This window comes from Peromyscus maniculatus, chromosome 11 (genome assembly GCF_049852395.1).
Source record: "Peromyscus maniculatus bairdii isolate BWxNUB_F1_BW_parent chromosome 11, HU_Pman_BW_mat_3.1, whole genome shotgun sequence".
NCBI lineage: Eukaryota > Metazoa > Chordata > Mammalia > Rodentia > Cricetidae > Peromyscus > Peromyscus maniculatus.
This window is the reverse complement of record NC_134862.1, coordinates 18,252,713-18,277,944: the sequence shown is the minus strand read 5'-3', so window position 1 is coordinate 18,277,944 and position 25,232 is coordinate 18,252,713. Positions and strand designations below refer to the sequence as shown.

At 36.7% G+C, this 25,232-nt stretch overlaps 1 protein-coding gene across 1 annotated transcript; it reads right to left on the bottom strand.

Moving 5' to 3' along the window:
* Positions 1–1,249: 1,249 nt before the first annotated feature.
* On the bottom strand, positions 1,250–3,710 carry LOC102907215 (uncharacterized). Its single transcript, XM_006997651.4, has one exon. It carries the CDS (start codon positions 3,598–3,600, stop codon positions 1,909–1,911), a length of 1,692 nt encoding a protein of 563 aa, XP_006997713.2. The 5' UTR covers positions 3,601–3,710; the 3' UTR covers positions 1,250–1,908.
* Between the last annotated feature and the right edge of the window lie 21,522 nt (positions 3,711–25,232).

The following is a 25,232-nucleotide window of genomic DNA, read 5'->3' as shown; positions in this document are numbered from 1 at the left end:
ATTTGTGTTTTACCTTCTGATAACTCTCTATTCAGTTATGTACCCCATGTTTTAAATTGAGCTATTTGTTTTCATGATGTTCATATTGTTTAATTGTTTACATATTCTAGGCACTCACCTTCTATCAGATATATAATTGGTAAAAATTTCATTCCTGTTTCTTAGGCTGTGGATTTTCTCAAATGATAGTGTATTTTTTTATGTGTTCTTGAATTTGGTTTGCAAGTATTTTATTGAGGATTTTTGCATCTGTCTTTATAAGAGATAGTGGCTACAATTTTCTTTTTTCATGGAGCCTTTGCACGATTGTGTAAAGAATTTGTAAATGATCCTTTAGTTTATATTTTTGTAGAATAATTTGAAGTGTTTTTCTGTTAGTTTATCTTTTAATGTATGAATGGAATTCTGTGCTGCTCCATGTAGGCCTGGGCTGATTTGCTTTAATGATTTATATATTCATATGTTAGTTTATTCATTTGGGAGATTTTAATCCCTGCTTCTGTTTCACCAACGTTTATGGATCTTTTTAAATTTCTTATTTCACCTTAATTAACTTTGGTAGATCATATATGAAGAAATTCATGTATTTCTTTGACATTTTAGAGGAATATAGATTTTTAAAATATGTCATTATGATTCTCTCAATTTACTCCATGCTTGTCAGGTATAATGTCTATTTTTTAACCTCCAATTTTGTGGAATTTGATCCTTTCTCTTTTTTGATTAAGTTAGCTTAGCTTGACAATCTTGTGAGTTTTCTCATAGAATCAGTTCTTACTATCCTTGATTCCTTGTATTGTTCCCTATTTGTTTCTATCCTATTGGTTTGAGCACTAAGTTGATTATTTCTTGCCATCTATACTTTTTGGGTATTATTTATCATTGTTTTACTAATGCTTTAAAGTATGCCCTAAGTTATTAATATAAGGTCTTTCCAGTTCTTTTTTTTTCCACATTAAAGTCAAGTATCTCTTTTAATGAAACTTATTTCCCAAACCTTGCTGTTTCTTAAATTTTGAGTTGAACCAGTACATATTCCAACAAGTTTTCTAATGCCAAGAGTTCTCTGAATACACTCTTTTAAGTGCTGCCAAAGTGATAATGGAGACCTCACAAATTCTTTACTTTAGGCTACCCTCGGTGAGTTCTTCCATTTCTACAAAAGGATGATTTAAAGAGTTGAAGAATTCCCTGTATGTCTTAGTCACTGTTCTATTGCTGTGAGGAGACACCATGACAAAGACAAATCTCGTAAGACAAATCATTTAATTGGGGGCTGGCTTACAGTTTCAGAGACTTATTCCATTATTATCATGGCTGGCACTATGGTGCTTGAGCAGTAGCTGAGAGCTACATCCTGAACCATAGGCACAGACAGAGAAAGAGTGACTGGATCTGGCACAGGCTTTTGAAACCTCAAAGCTGACTCCCAGTTTCACACTGCCTCTAAAAAGTTCACATCTGCTCCAACAAGGCCATATCTTGTAATTCTTTCAACAGTTCCACTCCCTGGTAATTGACCATTCAAATATATAAACACGTTTGGAGCATTCTTATTCAAACCACTACATTATACATGAAGGGTTTCTCTCCAAAATGACTCCACAATGTCTTTTGAGGGCCCCTAAGAACTAAAGGCTATCTACATTGTGTGCATAAGGTTTTTCTCCAGTGTGAGCTATTTAGCATCTTCTCCACAATGAAAAGAATGCAGAAGACGTTATCACATTCCCTGCAGATTTTCTCCAAAGCGCTATTCTCCGTGTGTCTACTTCCATGTCGTTGAAGGAAACTTCTAGTATTAAAAGCCACATTGATTCAAAAGAACTGCTTCTCTAGAAATTTGTTTGACATTTTCCCATGTTGTTTGATTTCTGTGAGAGCTTACTAAGACAAGACTTTCTCACGTTATTTACAAACATCCTTATTTGTTTTACTATGAATTAGTGCATGTCTTCGCAAATGAGTTGAACTCGAAAAGCCTCTCCCACATGTCTTACATTGATAGGGTCTCTCACTGCTATGGATTCGTTCATGTACTCGAACCTCAAAAAAGTGACGAAAAGCTTTCCCACATTGCTTGCATACATAGGGTTTTTCTTCACTATGCATTATTTTATGTTTTCGAAGAGAACTGTCAAAACTGAAAGCTTTCCCACATTGCAAACACACATAGGGCTTCTCTCCAGAATGATTCCTTTCATGGCTCTGAAGGGAGGAAGAAGAAGCTAAATCCTTTCCACACTGCTTACACTTGTAGGGGTTCGCTCCAGCATGCATTCTTTTATGGAATTGAAAGGAACTGTGATTATTGAAAGATTTCCCACATTGCTTGCACACATAGAGTCTCTCTCCAGTGTGAGTACTTACATGTCTTTTAAGGTTACCAGAACTACCAAAAGTTTTCCCACAGTGCTTACACACATAGGGCTTCTGACCAGTGTGAATTCTTTCATGTGTTTTTAGGGAACTGGAATAAGTAAAGCCTTTCCCACATTGTTTACAAACATAGGGATTCACACCACTGTGAATTACTTTATGCTTTTGAAATTGATACCAAAATGTGAAGGAATTCCCACACTGCTTACATACATAAGATTTTTCCCGAGTGTGAGTTAGTTCATGTGATTTAAGGTAACGAGAAGCAGTGAAGGCCTTCCCACATTGCTTACACACATACGGTTTCACACCAGTGTGAATCCTTCTATGTATTCGAAAGTAAGTAGAATCGAGGAAAGTTTTCCCACACTGCTCACACACATAGGGCTTCTTAATACTGTGAATTCCCATACGTCTTCGAAGACAAGCAGAATGAGGCAAAGTTCTCCCATTATGATTAGGCAGAAAAGGATTCTCGAGAGTGTCAGTTGTCTGATGTCTTAAAAGGTTACCAAACCGAGCAAAGCCTTTCCCACATAGTTCACACACATAGGGCTTCTTAACACTGTGACTCTTTTCATGCCTTTGCAAAGGACTGGGGTGAGTGAAGCCTTTCCCACATTGCTTGCAAACGAAGGATTTTTTTCCATGTTCATATTCTTCATTCTTTTGGCCAGATTGGAGATAAAGAAGGTCTTTGCAGTCCTTATTTTTAGAAGGTTCCTCTCCAGTGTGAGCACTTTTATGTGTCCGAAGGGACAGAGGAGAACGGGAACTGCCCCCAAACTCCTTATGTTTATACACCTTCCGTCCATATTCCTGGTCTTCATGAGGTTTGTGTCCTACCTGATGATTTAGGGGTGCACCTAGAGATGACTGGCCAATGCTCCCTTCTCCACACACATGCTTCTCACATGTGGGAAGTCCTGGAGAAGATTTCAGGTTCACAGAAGGCTCTGGAATATAGCTGAAGAATTCTGTACACTGAAGACTTTCTTTATATTCACAGAATATCTCTACCAGTTGGCTGCTTAATTTTCTGCAGAGATTTTCATACTCATTTACAACCTTCTGGTTTTCCAACTTGTTTCCTATAGCAGCCAGGTTCCTTAAGGTTTCCTGCATCACATCTTTGTACAGCTTCTTCTGGGATGGATCCAGCAGAGCCCACTCCTCCTTGGTGAACCTCACAGCCACATCCTCAAAGTTCACTGACTCCATTTCCAGCCACGGAGTGTCCCGGTGTCCCCCTGCTGCTCCTGCTGTCAGAGAAGGCGACTTTGATTTCTAGGCCGGGGATTTAGGACACACTTCCTGAGAAGACAAACATGCCTAATCCAGGTTCTTTTTTTAAATGTAGGTACTTAGAGCTATGCACTTGCTTCTGGTAACCACATTTTGTCTTATAACTGTGGCTGTGTTGTGCTTAATTTTTATTCAGTTCTACAAAATTTTTAATTTCCTCCTTTACTCAATTTTTGATCAGCAATGAATTAGTTGTTCAGCTTCCATGACCTTGTACACTTTCTGCTGTTTCTATGATTGCTGTTATCTAGCTTTAATAGATGGTAGTCAGATAGAATGTAGGGAGTTATTACAATTTCTCTATATCTGTTGAAATTTATTCTGTTCCTAATATTTGGCCAGTTTTGGAGAAAGCTCCACTGGCTACTAAAAAGAAAGTATAGTCTTTAGCATTTGTATAGAATATTCTGTAAATATTTGTTAAATCCATTTGACTTATGACATTATTTAACTCCAGCATTTCTCTGTTTTGGTTTTGCCTGAATGAACTGTCTATTGATGAGAGTGTGGTATTGAAGTCACCCACTATCACTGCATTAGTGTCAATGTGTTATTTTAGCTATAATGGTGTTTCTTTTATGAAATTGGGTACCTTCCTCATTGATGCATGAATGCTAAGATAGTAAGAGCCCCTAGATAGGTGTGTTTCTTTAATGAATATGTAATGCCCTTATCTATTTCTTTTTTAGTTTTGATTTGAAGTCTATCTGTCAGATATTAAAATATTTAAGGTTGTTTGCTTCTTGTGGCCACTTGCTTGGAATATCTTTTTTACATATTTTTGCTTTACTATAGGTCATTTCATTTTTATGGAGACATTTACTGCTTTAGTTTGATATATTTAATTTGAAATGAATTTTGTATTTTTTCTATGTCTCAAAGGGGAAGCCTAACCTGTAACTTAAACAGATTAGTTGTGATTTTGTGTTTGTTTTGATCATATATTAAAATAGTCATGCCTGCTTGTTTCTTTGTTCCATACACTCAGAATACCTTTTTCCATTGTTTTACTGAAAGAAAACCCTTATCTTTGATGAAAAGCTGTATTTCCTGGAAGCAACATAAAGTCTCTGCCCTGTAATCTAATCTTCTTGTCTATGTCTTTTTATTCAGTAATTAAGATCATTGATATTTAGAGCTTTTATTGAGCATAGGCTATTAGTTGCTCTTATTTTATTTTTGTATAGTGTTTCTTTTCTTTCTTCTGACGAACTATTCTGGAATTATTTATTTTTTGTCATAGTTGGTATAGTTAACCTTCTCCTAAGACAAATTTTACTTTTAGTACCTTCCATGGAACTGGAATGGTGAACCAAATTTGCTTAAATTTGTTTTCATTGTGAAACATATTTCTCTCTCTGTTGATTTTGATTGATAGTTTTTCTGGGTATAGTAGTCTAGGTTGGTATCTCTAGTCTTTCAGGGATTGTAAAATATCTGTCTAGGCCATTCTATTTTCCAAAGTATCCACTGAAAAATCAAATATTATTCTAATGACCCTGACTATATATGTGTCTCAGTCTTTTTCCATTGACATTTCTAAGATTTTCTTTGCTCTGTACATTTAGCATTTTGATTATTATGTGTTGTGGAGAATTTCTTTTCTGTTCCAGTTTATTTGGTCTTCTGTACACTTCTTGTACATTGATAGGTACCTCCTTATTTAGATTGGTAAAATTTTCTTCAATAATTTGTTTAGAAATATTTCTCTGCCTTTGATAAGGAATTCTTCTGCTTCTTCAAGTCTTATTATTCATATATTTGTTCTTTTCATAGTGTCTCTAATTTAATGGATCTTTTGTGTCTGCATTTTTAGGATTTGATGACATTTTTTTTCTACTCCAGTGTCCATTTCTTCTACTTTGTCTTCAAGACCTGAAATTGTCTCTTCCATGACTTTTACTTTTTACCTCTGAGGTTTTTGTTATACATACTGAGATGTTTGCTTTCAGTTTTATTTGCTTTATTTTACTTTAGTGATTCTATTTCCTTGCTAAATTCTACTTTCATGTCTTAAATTGTTTTCACTATTTCATTCAACTGTTTATGTTTTTATTGTCTTCATTATGGAATTTGTTTGTAACTTCTTCATGTCCATGAACATATTCATGATTGCTATTTTGAAGTCCTTTTCTCATGCTTCATCTAAATTGCTTTTTATCAGGACCTATTTCTATATTTTTTCTGGGTTCTGGAGGAATCTTGTGCTTTTGTGCTGGGATTCAAATGTCTCTAGATGTCACAGTTGAGGTGCTTCTCTGTGTAGATGTCTAGTCTTGCTTTTAATAAATGAGTGTTGCATTCTTTGCCTGCTCTTCCTTCAATTTGCATCCTAGCTCAATGAGGTGGCTATGGGATCCCTGGTAGAGAGTGATTCTTTGCTTCAGTAGGGCATCCAATGAAATGCATCTTAATAAATTTCAAAAAATAGAATGTTCCATGTTTTCAAACAAAAAAGGAGCTGAACTAACTAACCTCCACCAGTAATCTAATATAAAATTCTAAAATTCCTAAAGATCCCTTAAATACAATTAAATAACACTGTCAAGAAACATTGAAACTGAAATCCTCTCAAACTAAGTGAATAGTGTATTTTAGACTAAAAAATGATGAAATAAATTATCAAGGTCTATGCAGTTCAGGAAGCCAGCACTAATTCATGAGTTACAACATGGAATGCACATATTAAAACATTCTAAAATTCACAAGAAAGGCTTTCTTTTTAGGAATCTACGAAAAACAGTTAAGTCAATTTTAAGTAAAATAAAGTAAAACATTATTTACTTAGAACATAAGTAAATAAAATCATAAATAAGAAACCAACCAGTAAATTCATCAGTAAAGCCAATAGTTGAGGTATAAAGATCAATATTATTGATTTATTTTTATGGACCAATTTTAAAAGATGGGTTAGAAACCAAAACAACAAGTAATATCAGTAAATAAAAGAGATCATGTCAGCACTCATTCAACAGTAAGAAGATAATAGGGTAGAACCATGGGAATGGTAACATCACAGATTTGGTAAACATTCTGAAATGAGTCAGCTCCTTGAATGACACAATTTGTCAAAACTCATACAAATAAAAGAAATGAATAAAATTATATCTGTAAAAGAAATTGAATCAATAATAAAAAATTCAAATTGGATAATTTCAATATGCTAAGCTTGCTGGTACATGCTGCTAAACACTTAAAGAAAATTATATAAACTATTCTGTAGGGTGTCTGGAAAAACACAGGCAGAGACAAAACTTCCTAACTCACCCTGAGAAACAGAAATTACCCTTATACAAAATAAGATGAAGACATGCAAAGAAACTATACATCAAATTTGCTCATGAAAACAGGTAAAAAAAAGGCCAAATAAAATATTCATAAACTAATTACATCACTGTATAAAAGTATTGTGTATATAACACAGAAAGATTTACCCTGACTAAACAAGAATGTTTAAACATTATAAAATAAAACAACTGATCAACTCAAGGCATAATTTATGCAATTAAATCAATACATAGAGAAGGAATTATTTGACACAATGTGTTTGGTTTAAACCAATTCATAATTTAAAAAACACTTCCTCTCCTTGATAATGACCATCAGAAATATACGCATTGTGTATTTTCTCTTATATGCTGGTATGAGCTTTTAAGTTTTAGTTATTTGTATTAAATTAAGAAGTTCAGGTAGCTCATAAGGGACCAGGAGTGAAGATTGGATCATTCAAGGAAGGGGAAATATAATATGATATTATTAAGGGATAAAGAGGAAAATAGAATAGAAAATATGAAAATAGAATAGGAAATAAAATAGAATAGGAAGTGAGGGAGATGATTAAAAGGCAGAATAAAGAAGGGAGTACAGAGAGGATCAACTAATATGAAAGGTCTGTTGATAAACCATGTGGATAAACTACTCTAGAAGCTACTCAAAACATATTACAGGTATTAAAATACAGTTACCCTATAACAGGGGAGAGAATGCTCCAACTAGACAATCTATGACATGAAGTAAAACTTCTAGTACTAAGAATGGGCTGTATCTTAGTGAGTCATGGCTAAAATTTCCATAGACCCCTGAAACATTACAAACTATTGATAATGCTATTGGTTACCATTGACAACCTGACAGCAAGACTTTATTGATAAAGACACCACTTACTTATGTCATCAAACACAGAAGAATCAAGCTGATGCCAAATTAGGAGCTTCACCCCTGCTGACTAGCATGCATAGTGTTAGAAAATACTTTATATGCTACCAAGAGAAAAATATAATCATCAGTGTCTTCCAAAAATGAATCCTGCAACTTGCCTGCAAGATATATTGGTGCAATAGTGTCAACAAATGCTAAGGTAATAACTATAGTATTTAATTAAATGTAATTTTAAAATTGTATCTAAGGCTCACTCTATTAGATGGAGCCCACACTTGAAACTATAAAAGAGGCCAAGAAACAAGGAGTAGACAGGCCATGGGCCCTAGGGGCAATTGTACTACCTTTATTCTGCTAAATGAAATACAATGGCTCCTGGTGCCACAATGTTACACTCATAGATCAGTCCATCATTCAATCCTGTTAGAGAAACTTCTTGAAGGATATGATAATTAACAGAGACATAACTGGACATTGTGAAGACAGTGTAATACTTTGAAGCATTCATCCCTTAATGGGATACTTTTTTTATCAAATTCTGCCTCTTCAAGTCTCAGAGATGTATGTGGAAAAAGAGGAGCAAAGTATGTCAGAACCAGAGGTGGTGGATGATTCCAAGGAAATAGCATCTTCCAGTTACAGTAGTATCAATGCACATATGAACTCACAGAGACTGTTACAGCCTGCACAATATCTGAGTAAGTTCAAGTAGACAGAAATCTCAGCCTGGAGAAGAAGTGAGCATACATTTTGACCCATTACCAAAAACAAACAAACAAACAAACAAACAAAGAACATTTGCAATTTATACCAGCTTGGAAAGGGCAAATCACTTTTCTTTAATGGAGTGACAATGAGTTTATCAACCATACTCTAGGAGAGGCCTCATGTTTAGGTTAGGAATAGTTGGTCAAAACAAAATAAACTCCATGGTTGATTTTATGTGTGGGGTTTTGTTGTGGTTGTTTTGTTATGGTTTGGTGGTTTTTTTTATTTTGTTTTATTTTGTTTTCTTCATTTTTTTTTCTTTGTGGAAGAGAGAAATAACATGAACTTGCATTAGTAGAAAGGTAGCAAGGACCAGGAAAGGGTTGGAGAGGAAAGAATATGATCAAAATATACTATATGAAAATTTTAAATAATGGTGATAATAATAATAAACATGAACAAGCCAAAAAATGTCTACAGCTAAGATCAATTTAGTGGTGGGTAGTTAGAGACTCCATCAATAATATCAGGATAAAAATAAGAATGTATCCTTTTAAAAATCATTTTTAAACATTGGAATGGAAGACTTAGTGACTGTGATGAGAATTAGAGCTTTGCACCTGTGCACACACATCTGCAACACACACACACACACACACACACACACACACACACACACGTCACAGGAAGGGTGACTTTGCCTTTTTCCTACAATGACAAATGTGTCTAATTTAGAGTTCAACCAGACAGCCCAGGATTATCCCTGTGTTCCAAACATCCTTAAAATAATCATATGAGCAATTTTTCACTCTCATGTAAGTGAGCATTCGCAAGTTCTAGGGCTGACACACAAACAGATATGAGATGCTGTCATCCTACATGATACACACATCATTTACTAAACACCAATTTATGAATTGGAAAAACTGTTTATTACAGTACCCAGTATGTAGTTTGCATTAAGAATTGTAGAATTCAAGGGCCAAGGCTGAACTGGTACCATACTGGTCTTTTAGCAGGCAGCATGTGGCGTGTGTCCCTGGATTCAATACTATACTTGACCACACACAAACACACACACACACAGAGAGAGAGAGAGAGAGAGAGAGAGAGAGAGAGAGAGAGAGAGAGAGAGAGAGAGAGAGAGAGAGAGAGAGAGAGATCTGTTTAAATACTAGCTTGACCCCTTATTGAGTACTGGATTGATCCCGGGTGTTTCCCACTCCCCTTACCTAAGACTTTGTTTTAATGGACATAATACATTGTAGACGCTTGGGTATGAAGATGGTGACAGCCATGTCCACTGCTTTAGACCCTAATGTGTCTGTTTTACCTCCTCTGTTATAGCAGTTAATGATACAAAACAAGTGACCCTCTCATGGAAAGGAAGAAAAAAGTGTTGAGTTCAAAGCAGGAGGCAAACTTATCCAAATCTGTATTTGTAGTAATCAGTCAATGCAGGCATCCTGGATAACTTCTAACTGTGACCTCTAAACTAAGACCTAGCATGGAGAAGGGGTTATTCGGTCAGAAAAGAAAAGCAAGTGTGTATTCTAGGTACAGTTTTCCAAAGCATAGGAATAAAGAAAGGGTGGATAAATATGACAGTTGGTAAAATATTCGCTTAGTAAGCCTAAATACCTGAGCTCATTTCCCAGAAGCCACTACACCATGTGTACAGTGGCAGCCAAGCCCTTGGTGGGCAAAGCCAGGTAGCTCCTTGGGGCTCACTGCTCAGCCAGTTTAACCCAACTGGTGAACTGTGCACTTTTCTCAAAATAAAGTGAAGGGTGTTCATTTGAACAGCACCCGAGGCTTTCTTCTGACCTCCATGCAGATGAAATTCAAGCACAAGTATGTATGTGTGTACTGCATATGGACGAATACACATGCATATCCAAACAAAGGTGTTAGAACTGTAGCATAGGGCTTGTCAGGCAAGAAAGAATAAGAGAAAGTACTATAATAGGAACACAACTCCAGAAATTAAAGCATGTTGAAATCTATTATACAGTTTGCTAATTCTAGAAGTGTCTGAAAACAAATTTGAAAAACTCTTCCTTTGTGAGGTTTATACAAGCAGGAAGATGGAAATAGATAAATCCTGGGTTACCAGCCAGCAGCCTAGGTTACTTGATAAGTCCAGGTGATTGAGAGATCCTGTCTCAAAAACCTGAGTATAAGTCTTCTGAAGAAAGACACTTAAGATTGACCTTTGGTATCCTCATACACATATTCACATATGCACCCCTTACATGCATGTTCACATACACAAACATATACCCACTGAACACACCACACCACACCACACATGTACACACTGAGCTCTACTCAGAAAGACAAGTCAGGAGGATCATGAGTTTGAGAATAGTGTGATCTAAATAGTGAGAGAGACTGCCTTATTAAAATAACAAAAGGAAAGGAAAAAAGTCATTGAAATGGCCGTTATGATAATGCAACATGGGGTAAAATGGTTTCTCTGCACCACAAGGACACGAATGCCCTCAGATTCTGGTTATGGCTGACTCTTGATGATAGAGAGAAAGAAACATTACATGGGCATGGAAGAGAAAAGATCCCCTCAGACCAGAATCTGACTGAAACCTCTCATCAGGTGAAAACTTTTGCTGTAAAGGTCACTAACAATTTATCTTCTTTTCATATGCACAGATCTTTTGTATTAAAGCCACAGTGACCCAGGTGTATCCTGAATGCCTGGGACCTCCAGAAGGCTCTCACTCCTTTCTTCATACATCCCCTGTCAATTGCAGGCATAATAGTTGTTTACAGAGAAGATATTTTCCTTCCCAGTGTTGCTGTGATTTAGAGTTTTCCATATCTGTTCTGGTCTTGTCAAGTACCCTGCAGGAAACATCTAGTGATCCTCTTCAGGTTTCTTAGCAACCTCTTGAAGACAGTAACCTCAAATTCTACCAAGCCCGTATGCATGCCTATTGTAGAAAAGGTGAAACTCAATGCACAGTGCCTCTGAGAAGCCCACACCAGTGGTCTCTGGTGTCATTGCTTCTGATGAGCCTTTCTTTTCCTCTTTTCCACATTATTGTTTCTTTAGTAAAGCCGAACTGTGTTTCATAAACATGCTGATTATTCATTATTTTCTTCAATAAACCCACAAATCCCAGGTTAGCCTAATTTTAGGGTCATAAAAGTTTAAAACTCAGACTGGGGAGTGTGGCAGTGGGGAATGTGCCTCCCGTCTCTACCCTAACAAAATGCTGACAGTCTTCTTTAATAGAGTTTTTTTTTTATTTTTATTCATGTGTGTGTGTTTGTGTATGTGTGCACTCATGTTGTGCATGTACAGGTGTGTGTGTGTGTGTGTGTGTGTGTGTGTGTGTGTGTGTGTGTGTGTGTCTGTGTGTGTGTATATGTGTGTGTGTAAGGATAGGTATGTGCTCATGAGTAAAGTTGTCCACAGAGGCCAAAAGAGGGCACCAGATATCCTAAAAGTGGAATTACAAGGGGATTTGAACTACTTTTCATGGGTACATGGAACTGGATTCTAGTCTTCTAGGAGAACAGTAAGACATCATAACTGCTGATTTATCTCCCAGACCCACACTGCCAGTCCCAAACTTTTCTGGAGTCCTTTCCCTTTGCTTTTTGGACACTAGTGTTCTTGGGGAAAGAGCACCTTGCAAAAAAGCGATGCTACCAGGAAGAACTGTACAGGAGGTTCAGAATGGGCACCAAGTCACAAGCATCCAAAGTGACTCTGACCAAGTTCGATGGGAAGAGGGTGATGGATTGCCTTGCACTGGGCCATTCTGACAGCTGTAAAACTCAAATCAGCTCCTAATGGTCAATTACCAGAGAAGCACACAAACAGGAGCAGGCAGGGAAGTGAGATTCAATTTCCCTTGCACTCAACTGCCTGCCTTTCATTAGGCCCACTCTAATTTATTTGGGGCCCCAGGCTTGGGTTCTTGCTCTTTCCTGATTTTTATATATAAATGACAATTTCCTGATACCTGCTTCTCCTTTGTCAGTTTCTAATGGCTCTGCTATGACCTAGTGCAGCCTGGGGTGTCCTTGTGTGCCTGTGGGCTGCTGAATGCACTCATTTTTGTTCATTCCCATAAATGCATTTTTAGTAATTATCCAAGCATGTAAAGTCTGCACCTACCATGGGAACTGATATCTGTGCACAGGAAAATGAGCAGCTTCAGAAATCCAGCTTCAGTGAGCCTGATCAGCAAGCTGTGTGTATGCATGCCTTCTTGCCATGCCAAATGCACAGGTAGGTAGTGATACTATTCTGTGTTCTAGAAAGAAGGTAAATAGAAACACTCCAGAAAAGTATTTCCTCTCTTCATTATTAAAATAATTTTTTTACCATCTCCTTCTAGGCTTCTTCACTAACCAAGAACTCACTGGAGCAGTGGTTCTCAACCTTCCTAATGCTGTGACTCTTTTATACAGTTCCTCATGTTGTGGTGACCTCCAGCCATAAGATTATTCTTGTTGTTTCTTCATAGCTGTAATTTTGCTAAAGTTATGCATCACAATGTAAATATCTGATATGTGATGGCTGTCAAAGGGTCTTTTGATCCCCAAATGGGAGATCACAAACCACAGGTTAAGAACCATTGTCATAGAGTCTAGTATGGATCTGAAGAGATGGTGCCTACATTAAGGGAATTTGCTGCTCTTGTAGAGGACTGGAGTTTGGTTGCCCCCCCACACACACACACACAGGAAAATGTTGTGGAATAGAATATTTAACTATGTAAAAATGTTGCATTGTTTTTTGTTGCATTTGTTTAACTATGTAAAGCTGTGTTGCTGTTTTAACTTGTCTGCCTAAGGCACCTGATTGCAATAATAAAAAGGTGAATGGCAAATATCCAGGCAGAGGAGGCATATGCAGGATTGGTGGCAGAGAGGAAAGGGGAACCAGCCAGCCAGCCAGTAGCCAGCCAGCAGGGGGGGGCAGACAGACAGACATGGAGGACACAGAAAAGCATGATAGACAGTATGTAGATGAAGTAAATAAGCCTGGGTCAGCACATAGAAGAATAGAATTGGTTTAACTTAAATTAAAGAACAAAAAGCAAGCTAGAAACAAGCATAAGCTGACACCAAGCATTCATAATTAATAATAAGTCTTGTGTCAAGATTTAGGAGATGGCAGTCCAAGAAAGCCTTCTGAAGGAGAGAGAGATTTCTAAAAGAGTATATTGGATCTAGTATGCCCAAAGCAATTGCTAGCAGACAACCCATTGACTGAGGCTTTTAGTCAGAAGGCATGGTTAAGTCCCTGGAAGGAGAACACAGTTGATTCATCTGTGGACTTCATGCTCTACTTATCTGCTGGGCAAATTTCACATGTTTATACTAGAAAGTGAGCACAATGCCCCAAACACACGCTATAATCATTATACAACATTTCTATAAATAACCTTTTGGAATAACAACTGTAAGTTTCACGGAGATAGAATGAAATCAATGGTCTAAGATCACATGCATATGATCTAAGAAAAGTGTACTGAGTCTGCACATGCAGGTATATTCCTCACCTTTGAGTAGAAATATGGGGCAGAATCTACCCTGAGTCCTGCATGTGTCCATGTCCTGCTTGATTTTCTTCTGGCAATTAAGTGATGCTGTGATGTGTAGCACGGTTGACACGTAGAGTTTCACATCTAGACCTTACTGTTCACTCCCACCTCAGCTCTTCTCAGCCAATGCCAGGGGGTGACCTTAGGGGTCAAGAAGATATGTAAGAAAGGTGGCCTGAATAGATGCTCTGCCCCAGGCCAGTCAGTATCTGGGCTTCTGTGCCGTTTCTGTTGCATGGCTTCTCTTCATCTGAAAACAATGCCTTACACATCATTCATTTCCCTATCAACATACACCTTCAAGAACTTATTTGACATCAGTAACTGAGTGGAGAAGGCAATCACTGAGGTGCAAGAGAGACACTTGTTATCGGATCACTCACACAGCCGTCATTCCTTTGCTTCCATTGTAATCTAATTATCTGATTTGGCAGAATAATTTAACTGCTGAAAAGTTTAGCTGTTCTTATCTCCATCTTTATGACTCGCCTGCTCCAAAAGAGTCCATCAAGACTCTAGTATTAAGTATTTGAAAGATAAATGTGTAGTTTCTTCTGTCAGTTTTTGTTGTTTTAGTTTGTTATGATATTAGTCCTAATGGTGTGGCCTGGGCTGGCATGTAATTTGGAGTTCTGCTTAGGCTCTCAGTGATGGGGTTTTACATGTTTGTCACCGTGCACAATTTTAAGTTTCTGTTTTAATCATATAAACATTTACTCGTATGTCATGATACCAAGACTATGCTTAAAGCACATGTAAGCCTGAATCCAGGTTAAGGATTTGTTAACACTTTATCAAATTATTTTTGGGTGTGTATTTTTTTTCGTTTAAGTGTGGAGTGTGTATGTGCATGTGTATGTGAGTTTGGATGTTTATGTATGTGCCAGTGCATGTGTGTGGATACACAAACATGTTTGTGTTCAGAGGCCAACATCAAGTGTTGTTCTTCAGGAGCTGTCCGTCTTCTTTCTTGATATAGGGTCTCTCACTAGGACCTGGGACTCAACAGATTAGGTGATTATTAGGTGAGACTGCCTGACTGAATACTCCTCAGACAACTTCATGTCTATGGCTCCCCAGATCTAGGCTTACAAATACTCACTGCCATGCCAGACTTTGTACACGGGTGCTGGGGATTGAACAGAGGTCCTTGTACTTGTACGGCAAGCAATTTATGGATGAGTTATCTCCTCAGCTTCAAACACTGCTCCTGTAGCCACAGGCTGTTAGCTCTTTCTGCTCCTTGGTCAGCCTCTATTAAAAGTTATGGTGCCTAATTCAGGTTGGTAATTCATCCTATACAGATATCCTATTACATTGATTTTCACAAACTTAAGTTAAACCCCCCTGTAAAACTATCATACATTCAATGCTATGCAATTATAACATGCTTTACTCTTGAAAGTATATTTTAAAATGAAGGTATATTTTTCTACATATCTGATTATTGCTTTTTTGATTATCATTTATATTCCCATTTTTGTGATGATGTTCTTTGATTTACTTCAAGATGCCAATTCCTGATGCTTAGTTTTCTACACAAACTATTGTTATGAGTTATATAATGAAGGTCTCTAATATTGACATGAGGCAAAGATGAGGAAAATACAGAACTTCTTCCCCAACCCCCACCCAGTGCTCTTAGTCCTTGATTCAATTAAGTTGGCAGGTTTTGAAGTAGAAAAAAACGATCACAAACTATATAACAAACCCGAGTCTTGCCACAGGAGGCAGGGAACACGTGTTTCCACACGTTTATTAGATTGTATTAGATTGAAGGTAGGTGCAAGTTTCTTATAACTGGTTTCTTTGAAAGGAAGATATATCCATCTTTATTTGGATCTGGGATGAATGTCATGACAATGTTTCTTTGATCTTAAACTAATTTTATATGGTATTGTGTATATATAGGCCTGTGTAACTTTAATACACCTTGTATCTGTCATCATATTTTTAAAAAGTTGTATTAATAATTATAGTTCTTTCTGTTCCCCGAGGGTCACATCCATGCCCACATCTAATATTAGAGTTTGTATTCGAAGGTCATGTGGGTCATACAGTATGTAACCCTAGAGACCAGTTTCCTTTCACTCTTTATAAAATCTTTGTGATGTGGAATATTTTTTCATGTTTAGTAGCATTACAATATATGAATATATCTTTATTCTTTTATTTCATTCAGGTGTCAAAAGATAATTGGTTTGTTCTCTGTCTTTAGTGATTGCAACATTTGTATAAACTAGTGTGTAGGTTTCATAAACTAGTATGTATTTTCATTTCTCCAAATCAAGGACAAATATAGATTTATTAGAACATAGTTATCATCATTCTAGTAGTACATACACAAATATAGAATTAATTGACTCTGTGAGATATGTTGTGCACGCCATACCCTGGAAGTATACATCTGGCCTTATCACAAAGGTTTGAATTTCTGGGCCATATGATAAATGCATATTTACATTTATGAAAAACTGCCAAAGTCATAGGGTAATGTTACACCCTTATTAGATTGGGCTAGATAGGAGAATGATTGGATATATTAAATGATAATAAGGCTAGATGTTTACCTCCTATGTATTATACTTGGTAGCACAAAATGATGTACATCCACATACGAAAAAAATAACTGACTTGCTTTTATATAAAACATTGATAAAAGGAGCCAAGGAACACATAAATTAATGAGGGCACAAGTGACTTCTTAATTTAAAACCAGTATAAAAGATAGGAATTTTTCCAGATTGATTTACAGATTTAATAGAATTTCTGTCAAAAGCCAATCAAGGAACTTACAGAAATATAGCATAAAACTGGAAAAGTATATACAAAAGCCGATAGAGTCTAACATCCATGAATAAAACCAAAGGAACTAGAGTAGCTGCAAAAATTTTGAAGAAGAATGATGGGATTAGATCAAGCATGTTTCCATTTTACAGTTGAGTTTAAAGCAACAGTATACACACAGTGTGATGTTAGTGGAGGAATAGGCTCATAGATCAATGGTATGAGATGGAGATTTCATGGAGAACCCCATGAGAACAGGGAAAATGCATTAAAGTCACAAAAGGAAGTGGTAAGGTTTCCCATGAACAGCTAAAACTTCACAGAGAAACCTGATCACAACTAAACACTGCTTATAGCAGCTGAACTCTAGAAATAAACTTCATGTCCCTCAAAGGAGAATGGAGGAAAAATTGTTTATACACACAATGAAACAAAATTACACTGTTTGTAAAAAAAATGGAAATAAACAGAGACAATCATATTATGCAAATTAAGGCAACTGCAGGAAGATGGAGATATTATTTCTTTCATTTGTGGTTCTTAATATTTTGTATAAATACATAAAATAATAATATATATTATATATGTAATTCTAGATAGACACAAAAACATACATATATTAGATATATATGCATATACACAAATGTGTTATGAAAATAGAAGAAAACTGTCTAGGTAGGAAAAAGGGGAGGGAATGAAAAATAGTTATATGTGAAAAGTCATGGCTATACTCAACAAGCAATATGCAGAAAAAAATCAGGCATCTTTATTTAAAAAATATTTTAAATTTAAGCAATTTTAATGACAGTCCTCTACATTTTGCTTTTTGATTGCATAGGTTTATTGTGTAATATACCACTTGTGGTTCTGTGAATAACATCATCAGTGACATCATGTAGCCTTGCTAAACTCACTGAAATTCATTTACTTCAGGAAATTTCTTTTGATGCAGCATCACAGGATGTTTAGTGGTTTATGGAAATTTTTGGTATAGTCATATTCTCTGTGAATGGGGACAGCTCTGTAATTCATTTCTAGTGCATCTGCTTTTGATTCTCTTGTCAAATTTCACTGACATACGTTCTCATTCATTGTAAAATCAAAGCACCAAGAGGAAATATTATTCCTGCTCCAATTTTTCGGGAGAGATCAATCCATTTATCAGATAAGCATAATGCCTGTTCTGTGTGTTATCTCCTATTTGTAAGTCAAGCTCTATAATATGTTCTGACTGTCCACATGTTTATCTGCTAACCTAAAATTCATTTCAATAGATTATGCAATAATGTAGAAGAGAGTAAACAAATTTATCCAAATATTGGTTATATTATTAGATAAGATTTGTTTACATGAACCTGCCATGTTCATGAGCATTGCATGTGTTTGTGTGTGTGTATGTGTGTGTGTATAAAACAATTGCAATTACAATTTATTGTATAATTTAGTGGTGATTGATTGGATGAAAGTATTTCAAAGTCCATAGAGAAGAATCCAAGGCTGAGTGTGTAGCTCATAGTTAGAGTGCTTACCTAGCATGTGTAAAAACTTGTGTTCAATCTATCATACTACATAAAGAAATAAAAAGTGAAAGAGGAAGAAAGAGTAGAGGAGGGTGGAGAAGAGAAGAGAATTCCTTGTGGGACAGGAATCCATGCTGTAGCACTGTAAAGAAAAGAAAATCTGAAAATCTACTAAGGGTGACTTGTACATAATATTATTGTATGAAACAACAACCCTTTAAGTAAAGTGGTATTTACATAAAAATTCATAGAGATGTTATTGAACTAATTTTAACATTAATTCTCCATTTTTTACCTTCTGAATATCTATGCTTCAGGACTTCAGAATTGAATTATATTTGGAGGCAGGATCTTTATTAAGCTAAATTAAAAGGAAACCATCTGCCTGGGCCCTAAACTACATGACTATCCTTCCAAGACAGGAAAAGTAGACATGCTAGTGAGCATCAGTAATGAAGCAGGCAGCACACTTAGCATACGGCAGGCATGGAGGGCCTCCAGATAAGCCATCAGATACAGGGATGTCAGTTGAATCCCATCCAAATAGCTGACAAAAGGTGACATGATAAAAATGGGACAAGGTAGTGACTGACTGCTGTGGAAATGCATAGAGAAAAATGTGCTGAGCAAAAGACTGTAGCATATAGAGTCAGTTTTGAGACCAATCTGTTGGAAAATTCTGGCTGTCCTGTTGTTGGAGGGTGAACCACTAGTCAAGGATGTGTTCCCAATGCTTCAGAGTGCCAAAACAATTAAGAAACATCACTTGTTACTTAGAAGACAGTGCATCTAAATGATCTCCAGGCACAGCTGCTGATGTACTCAGTTCCAGAGTGGAAAACGTGAAATGTTTTCAGTTGGGTATGGCAAGACAGTTAAAGTGAATGATGAGTTAAGGAATCATTGCTTGTTTCTAAGCAGACTTTAAAGAACACTATATTTTCCCTCTCATCTGAGGACATTAAAACACAGATCTGTATTGAAATAGTGATTGTTAGTCTTAGAAATATATGACACGCATAGAGAGCAACTAAGTAAAAAATGAGTACTAAGCTAAACCAGAGAACAGGAATAAGCCCTAGTACTGGTCACAGAGAACAACTAGGAAATGCCCTCAAAAACCCCCAAACACAAAATACTACCTATAAGAGAAAAATGCCAGTTATCCCCCAGTGGGGATTATACATGTGGGTATAAATGCCATACTGTGTCTCCTAATTATATACATATTCACAGAAATTTTAAAAGATTAAGAATTTGATTATTATACATTGTATACTGGTATCAAATTATCATGTCACAGCTGGTAAGTATTCACAATTAGAATAAAAATTGTCAAATGTTTCTGAATTGAAAATATAAATCCTCCTAACAAAAGAGTCTCAACATAAGAAATAGCCTCAGGATAAGACTAATCAAAAATTAGACTAAAGCTATATCAGGAAGATATGATGGGTACATGCAGATCTGCAGTGACACAAAAAGTTCTTTGTGATTCATGTTTCCCTCTGAGCATATGCATGTCTATGTGTGTATGTGTGGGGGGGAGGTTAGATGCATTTGTGCATATGCATGTTGGTGCCTATGCTTGTGTTTACATGAAGAGTCCAGAATTCACCATGGATGTCTTCCTCTCAAACCTCAACTGTGTTCTTTTGAGACAGAATCTTTCACTGAACAGAAATGGGCCAGTTGGGCTAGACTGCCTATTCATCAGCCTCCAGGCATCCTTTTGTGCCTGCCTCCCCAGGACTGGAATTACAGATCCATGTTGCTGTACTTGGCTTTTATGAGGATACTGAGTCGCTGAACTCTCCCTAGCCCTGTTTTTTTTTTTCTCTCTTAATGCTGATACTGTCTGAACAACCTGCCATGCCTAAACTGAAAGGAGAATAGTGGGGAGGAAACAAAATGTTGGATTTTGTCTCACAGGTGGGGCATCAGGAATGCAAAGGGCCTCCATGTTTCTGACAGGGTTGTCAAAGGTTGGTGTTAGTGGAACAGAGACTGGTACAAGCAAAAATGTTTTGGTCCCCCAAATTTTTATGAAGAGGGAACAAGCTAAGCCATTTCACAGGTGGAAGTGTGTCTATTTCTGATTGAAAAAGAATGATTTATCAGAGGATGGAGTTAAGAAATGCAGAGAATGATGGACTAGGAAACCCTATTTGGGAATGAATTTAGCCTTAGGGATCCATTCTGTGTATCCAGTCTCCAAGAGCTATGAAACAGCAATACTGTAGCATGATTAGACTTGTCATAACTACCTTATCATTGTATGTGTGAGAAGAAGGTAAATTATCCAAACAGGTCAGGGTATCACCGGGGTGATTCCAATGGGTCTTCCTCAAAACCCAAATTTCAGGACAATGAGCTAGTTTGATCAGGGGTAATACAATACCTAGCAAAAGACATTGCTATATAATGCTTATTACAAACTTCTCAAACATCTAGGGCTGAAATGACTCAGTTGGTAAAATGCTTACCATGCATCACAAGCCCCTATGTTTGACTACCAGAACACACATTAAAAATAAATGAACGAATGAAAAAGCTATGCACAGTGGTTCATGGTTGTAATCCCAGTTTTAGGCAAAGACAAACATATCCCTGGGGTGATGGGTGATGTTGTTCTGTATGCTATGAATATGTGTTGCTCTGATTAGTTAATAAATAAAGCTGTTTGGCCGAAGGTGAGGCAGAATAGGTTAGGCAGGACATTGAAACTAGAGAGGAGGAAGGAGAAAGGCAGAACAGAGGAGATACTGCCAGCTGCCACCATGAGAAGCAAGATGTAAAGACCCTGGTAAGCCATGAGCCATGTGGCAAAATATTGATTTATAGAAATTGGTTAATTTAAGATGTAAGAGCTAGCTAGAAAGAAGCCTGAGCCATTAGGCCATACAATTCAAATTTAATATAAACCTCTGTGTGTTTACTTGGGTCTGAGTGGCTGCAGGACTGTGCAACCACAGGAGCCAGGCAGGACCAGGAAAACTTCAGCCTCACTGGGGCTTGTTTGCCAGTCAACCTCAACTCCTTGTCAAGTTCCAGTCTAAAAGATGAAGTGTATGGCAACGAAAGGACCCAATGGTTGACCTCTCACCCATCCAGACATATATACAAGTGACAAAGAAATCAATTTAATAGAAAATTAAGAAAGTGCAAAGATTGAATATTCAGAGAGTAAAATAAAATGATTGATTCAATGATGGGAAGGCAGATGCTCAGCTTAAGTAGAAGACAGAGAAAATCAAAACATAGCAGGAAGTTTCTGTCATTTCAAATCTCTTACAATGAATAAAATTTTTACTTCTGAAGAATATGTGTGTCCATAGACCATTTTGGAAACTAACTGCTGTTCAGCAATTTTCCCCCAAGCTATCTAGGAGCAAAGAAGTTCAAAAAGACACTTTTTAAGCCTCTGGAAATGCTGAAGGCAGGCTTGCTCCTGAAGATTCAGACAATCTTAAAAGGAAGCTCATTAAGATTCAAGAAGTAAATGACTGAAAAGTCTCAGGAAGTCCCTGAAACTGAACAGATGCATATGATTTTTCCATCTCCAAGCTTTTATGAGAATTAATGACTGCTGAAGAGACAGAGATGAGATGAGCTGTCTAGCAGAGGCACATGCTAGCCCAGAATCTTAGAAGACATTGTCTGGCTTTTAAGCTGCCATTAAGGCATGCTATGAGCTCAGTGGTCTATCACCAAAGCTTAGAGGGACTTTCCATTATGTAGCTGTCTTTACATATTAGCCATACACCTTCTAAGTAACACCAACAAACTCGTGGTTCCCTAATTTGGACTTTGACCATATCTTTATTTTGATTTATTTTGGGCTCCCTCTCTGGGGGGATATTTGTTCATATATCCTATGAAACACTGTCATACAATATTTGCTAGAGAAATTATTGAAATATTGTTACAATACATGTGAGATGATTGTATAAGAAAATGTGGTCTTTGTGTGTGTGTGTGCATTGCGCGTGTGCACACGTGTGTGTGTGTGTGTGTGTGTGTGTGTGTGTGTGCGCGCCACTTTGGAGACTATGTTATCCATGAGCAATGTGAGAACAGAGGATCAACAGGGGTTGAAAGAGAGGGCAGGTGAGTGTAATGGGGACTGAATATGATCAAGTACATGATAAACATGTGTGAAAATATTATGGCAAAAGCCATTATGCTTTACAGTGCTACACTAATAATTGTAAAACTCACATGGGTATTTATTGAGAAAGATCAAATTAAGGTATTTTGCCATGTAAATAAGCATCATGATACTGTGATGTATTGATGTAGACAGCTGCATTTACTAAAGCATTCTTTATAGCATTGTCTTATTAGAAAGAAAAATCAGATTCTAACTGTAAACTCCACAGTGGTTGTCTCTGCCAACATATTCTATTTATCTTTAAAACTATATGATAACAGGTATTGTATTTAGACAGAAAAAAAAATATAATAAAATTTTATTTTGCAAAACAAACCTGAATCACAATTGCAGTAACCCTTACATATGTGTTCTTACAGATATTAATAAATGTATAAAAGGATCATAGACAATAATATAGCTGATTAATGTGCAGGGTGGGGTTGGAAATGAGGTGGGTGTATGTAGAGGAAAAATGTCATGAACTTCTGGGGGAAGAGTCAGTTTTGCTTAGCCAGAAAACACTCAGTAAATGCAAGTGGGCATAGAATTATATAAAAATTGTAAGAAAAAAACAGTGTCTAAAACATAAACTAGATTTTAAAGCTCCTTTTTGTGCTGATTTTTAAAAACCTGACTTTAAACAGTTGTAGAAGCAAGAGAAAATTTTGTGATTGAGTTTATGCCTGTTTGTCTATTAATTACCCAAAGAAGGTAAGCTATCTATATGACTAACTGTGTCTACATGTGCATATTTTTTTCTTATCACTTTGTGTGTGTGTGTGTGTGTGTGTGTGTGTGTGTTGTGCTTCTGTGGGTATATGTATGTTTGTATACCAGGGAACATGGAGGCCTGATCTCTGATCTAACTTATTCATTGAGGCAGGGTTTCTCTGTCACACCCCAAGTTCACAGGTAAGGCTAGTCTCTCTACATAGCTTGCTCTTGGGTTCCTGCCACTTCCTTCCATGGTTGAAATTGCATGCCTTGCTGCCTTACTCACCTGTCACTCACATGTCTTCTGGGAGTCTGAAATCTGATCCTTATGCTTGCATAGTAAGAATTTTGCCACTGATCCATCTCTCTTGCTCTCCGTATTTATACATTTGTTATGTTAGTTTATATTCTAAAGCTCACTTGCTTGTATCCCCTAGTGTTATTTACTTATTTTGTGGGAAAACATATATGCCATTGAATTTACCATTACAATCATTGATGGATATTTGGTTCAGTGGCTCTAATTATATTCTCATTGTTAGACAACACTTACCATTGTCCATTCATGTTTTTATTATCCCAAATTGAAATTTTCAACTCATTACACAACTATCTACTCCCCTCACACTGTTGCCTGCTAGAAACATCCCACATTCTTCTCTGTGCAATTCTTAGTCTCTGTTATATGGTAATATCCAACACAGTCATACCTCAGGAGATTTACTGAATAAGTCACTAAAATAGAAGAATGCATTGTTTGTCCCTTGTTCTTTGGCTTCTTTCAGGTGGCACAGTGGCACTGCTGAAGGCTACATGTGAGAGGTGGGTGATCATCTGCCAATACCTAAGGTGGGTCACATCTAGAGAGTGTTATTGGAATACCTCTGCCTGAAAGAAGCATTACTTCTTCATTTAGTCATTTATGGAAATCATTGTGGATAAGCTGATATTTACTTTATAGTTTTATACATGCACCATTGGTATTTGATTGCTTGACTGAATCCAGTTTTCAATTTTATATATTCTTTTCTCATATTTTTAGATACAAATGCCTCAGGGTCATATTGTGCATTATCTTGGCTTCTTTTGTTGAAGAAAGATTTTAAACATCAAGATTTTGCTGATTGTGTAACTACATAAAAAAATATAACTTTGAAAATATTAGGGCTCCATTAAAATAGAAAAGGAGAATATAATCATATGCAAAAAAACATTTTCTTACTGTGTAATGATGATGATCACCTTTAATTCTAGCTCTCAAAAGGGAAGCAGAATCAGGTGGATATCTGTGAGTTTGAGGTCAGCCTGGTCTACCAAGCTAGTTCTAGGACAGCCAAGGCTACCAAAGAGACCCTGCTGCTGCAAAAAAAAAGTCATTGCTTTTACTTAAGTTTATGTAATCATGTACAAAATTTATAAAAGTTTACACTTTAGCAGAATTCCATGTAATGTCTAGACACTCTTATACTTTGTTGCTGTGGAATAATAAAACTCGGATTGGCCAGTAGCCAGGCAGGAAGAATAGGTGGGATAAGCAGACAAGGACAATTCTGGGAAAAGAAATGCTGAGTCAGGAGACACCATCCCACCATCCAAAGAGCTGCATGTAATGGCACACAGGTAAAGCCATGGAACACATGGTGACATATAGATTAACAAAAATAGGCTGATTTTAAATGTAAGAGCTAGTCAGTGGTAGGCCTGAGCTAATGGCCAAGCAGTTTTAATTAATATAAGCCTCTGTTTGTTTACTTGGGTCTGAGCAGCATCAGGACCAGGCAGGACACAGGAAAATGTTCAGCTACACTTTGTATAATATGTAATTCAGGTAAACACCAGTAGAATGTAGGTGAAAATCTATATTAGATATCTGACAGGGAGGCTTACTGGGGAGAGGGAAATTTCAACAACACTATATGAAAC